The sequence below is a fragment of the Sinocyclocheilus rhinocerous genome, unplaced genomic scaffold (assembly GCF_001515625.1).
Source record: "Sinocyclocheilus rhinocerous isolate Xijiao unplaced genomic scaffold, SAMN03320098_v1.1 scaffold422, whole genome shotgun sequence".
NCBI classification, from domain to species: domain Eukaryota; kingdom Metazoa; phylum Chordata; class Actinopteri; order Cypriniformes; family Cyprinidae; genus Sinocyclocheilus; species Sinocyclocheilus rhinocerous.
Genome location: NW_015639767.1, coordinates 107,194 through 110,564, shown reverse-complemented (window position 1 = coordinate 110,564; position 3,371 = coordinate 107,194). Strand labels below are relative to the sequence as shown.

The window sequence follows — 3,371 nt, the reverse complement described above, 5'->3', positions numbered from 1 at the left end:
CAATTCTTTTTTTTCTTTTTTTTTTCTAGTTATACTCTAGACAAACATTTGTGTCCTTTTTTTATTGCTGAAGTGTGTTGATATTTCTTCTTCTGCATTCAACTGTACAGACGTAAATTTACTTTCCCTTCAGCCTGAGGCGTATTCATTTAACTTTTGGTGTGAAAGGGCTTTTATATTTGCCAAAAATAGAACTTTTTTATTTTAAAAACAAACAAGCAAGCCCTGTCCATATTTTAAAAGTAACGCAAAAGTAACGTAACGTCATTAGTTACTTTTTTATGGAGTACCGCAATATTGTAATGCATTACTTTTAAAAGTAACTTTCCCCAACACTGCCCTTAGCTGTTTCTGTGCAAACCTGGCTATAGGTCTCAAACATCCAATCATTATGCGCTCCACACTCCTATCCAGTAGGTGGCGGGAATGCACCATTTAAGTTGGTTTGCCAACCGCCATTAACACCAGAAGAAGAAGAAGGAGCGATTCCCCTCCCCTCAAAGATCAAGTAGCATCCGACGCTTTTCGCTACAATATTTTCTGATTTCGGTGGAGGATTTACTCTCAAAATCCACCGCCAGCATGAAACTCGTCAGGTAATAACCCTCTATATGTATTATATTATTAATATGCACCGATTCTCCGCAGTGACACGTGATGTAATCTGACGGATGGAGTTAGATTGTGTGTAGCTGTTTGTTAGCCGTTAGCTGCAGCAGGCGGGAATGAATGAACCAGGATGAGATTGTTTGGGTTTTTCTTGTTTTAAACGTATTTGTGTTTTAAACATGTAATTCGTGGGTTTAGTCTTAGATTGATGAAATTGTACATTTAAGTTAATAGATGCCAGGCCTTCAATCTAACAAATGCAGCAATAGAAACGACCACTTTTAATGCTAGTAACTTTCTGTTTGCTTGTTACTACAAATGCAATCCGTGTATTTATGTTACTAGGGAAATATTATACAATTAAGACGAAATTAAGAGGTTTAAAGTACAATTTCATATTTCTAGCTGTCGAATTCCTACATAAAACTGAAGACGGTGTCATTATGTAATGGGTTTGGCAAAATGCGATATTTGTGCTGCTGTAAGGTTGTTAATGTAAAAGTCAATGTTTTTGATTGTGATCCCACAGGTTTTTGATGAAATTGAGCCATGAAACTGTCACCATTGAGCTGAAGAATGGCACACAGGTCCATGGCACCATTACAGGTAATTATGATTCAAAATAATGCAACAAAATAGGAACTTTTACACTGGTGTCAAAGTATCTGCGTCAAGTTTACGTTAAAGGATTAGTTCACTTCCAGAATAAAAATTTCCTGATAATTTCTCACCCCCATGTCATCCCAGATGTTCATGTCTGTCTTTCTTCAGTCGCAAAAAAATGAAGGTTTTCAAGGAAAACATTCCAGGATTTTTCTCCATATAATGGTCTTCAATGGGGACCAATGGGTTGAAGGTCCAAATTGCAGTTTCAGTGCAGCTCCAAAGGGCTCTACACGATCCCAGCCGAGGAATGAGTCTTATCTAGTAAAACGATCTGTCATTTTCTTAAACTAAAAATGTATACACTTCAACCATAAATGCTCGTCTAGCACTAGCTCAACTTCACCCATTACGTAATCACGTTGGAAAGGTCACGCGTGACGTAGGCGGAAGAACCGACCCAGTGTTTACAACGCGAACGTGCAAAGAAAGTCAAACGCGCTTTACAAAAAAAGGTAAAACAACGATGTCGGGCGATTTTGAAGTTGGAGGAGAAAATGAGATGGAGTTTTTAAACCTACCCTAACTTTTTGAATCGGAGTACACAGACGAAGAGCTAACCGTGTGTGACCTATCCAACTTGATTATGTAATGTGTGAAGTCGAGCTAGTGCAAGACGTGTATATACTAGGGATGTGCATCTCATGACTCAGGCCGATACGATACGCATCTCGATGCATAGCCAATGATACGATACATTAAAGATACATATGAAGCAGCTACCGATGCGATACGATTCGATTCAACACAATGTGATTCTACGCAATGGAAAAAATATGATCACTTCTAATGCCTCAAGGCCTGTTTCATAGGGCTTATTTCAGTTAGTCTGACTAATTGTCAAATGATTTGGTTCCATAAAGCAAATTTAACATAGGCCTATCAAGCTAGTCACCGTGGCAACTTATGCTGGGAAACTAAATCAGGTTAACTGTCAGACTAAGCTGAGTTCCTCTAACACGCATCCACTAGTAATTATATATAAATAAATCGTTTTTTACCGATGCAACTATGTTAGAAACGATGCATCGCGATACAAATGCCAACTTGTATCCAATGCACACTTTTTAAACCGATGCATCGCATCGTTAACTTTTAATGCCGATGCACCGAGCGAATCGAGGAATCTTCCCGTCCCTAGTATATACATTTTTTATTTTGAAAATGACATTGTTTCGCTAGATAAGACCCTTATTCCTCAGCTAAGATAGTGTAGAGCACTTTGAAGCTGCACTGAAAATGCAATTTGCAACCCGTTGGTCCCCAATGAAGTCCATTATATGGAGAAAAATCCTGTAATGTTTTCCTCAAAAATGTTAATTTCTTTGCGACTGAAGACAAAGACATGAACATCTTGGATGACATGGGGGTGAATAAATGATGAGGAAATTTAAATTCTGGCAGTGAACATCCTTTAAAGAGTGATTCTTGAATTGACAGATGGCTGAATGTTTCTCTTTGAATTCTGTGAACAGGTGTGGATGTCAGTATGAACACTCACGTCAAAGCTGTGAAGATGACCCTCAAAAACAGAGAGCCCACTCAGCTGGAGTCTCTCAGTATCCGTGGCAACAACATCCGCTACTTCATCCTGCCCGACAGTCTTCCTCTGGACACGCTGCTGGTCGACATCGAGCCCAAAGTCAAGGCAAAGAAGCGAGAGGCTGGTGAGTGTTGGAAAACCGTCTGAACTGAACATGACAAACTGATCACAGAAAATGTTAATTTGTTTGCGTCTCTTTCTTACAGTGGCTGGCCGTGCTCGAGGAAGAGGAGGACGGGGTCGTGGCAGAGGAAGAGGACGTGGACGCGGCGGGCCGAGGAGATGAATCTCTCAAGCCACTGTACATTTGTGTGCTTTGTACAGCATTTTCTTTTTCTTTTTTCATTTAGAAAATATTTTGTTTCTCTATTGTTTGAATTTTGTACATTAAATTCATTTCTTTTGAAAACTGTTTTGCGTCTTACGCTGCTGAGCTGTTTGTACTGATCATATAAGGCAGAGATGTTTCTGCAAAGGTGTCTGGTTATTTTTCTACGTTTTTGTCAATAAACTGCTCGATTTAACTTGGGTAGTTGTTTGCTGAAGGATGTTCCTC

General features: G+C 39.3%; 1 protein-coding gene across 1 annotated transcript; it reads left to right on the top strand.

The window, feature by feature from the left end:
• Positions 1-488: 488 nt before the first annotated feature.
• Positions 489-3,147, top strand: LOC107751697 (small nuclear ribonucleoprotein Sm D1-like). The gene is made up of 4 exons (XM_016567447.1): positions 489-596; positions 1,139-1,215; positions 2,748-2,939; positions 3,022-3,147. The coding sequence occupies exons 1-4, from the start codon at positions 583-585 to the stop codon at positions 3,099-3,101; spliced, it is 363 nt and encodes a 120-aa protein (XP_016422933.1). The 5' UTR covers positions 489-582; the 3' UTR covers positions 3,102-3,147.
• Positions 3,148-3,371: the final 224 nt, after the last annotated feature.

Coding starts and splice junctions, on each gene's coding strand:
- LOC107751697 (XM_016567447.1), top strand. Junction 1,216..2,747: donor GGTCCATGGCACCATTACAG/GTAATTATGATT, acceptor TTCTGTGAACAG/GTGTGGATGTCAGTATGAAC. Junction 2,940..3,021: donor GGCAAAGAAGCGAGAGGCTG/GTGAGTGTTGGA, acceptor TCTTTCTTACAG/TGGCTGGCCGTGCTCGAGGA.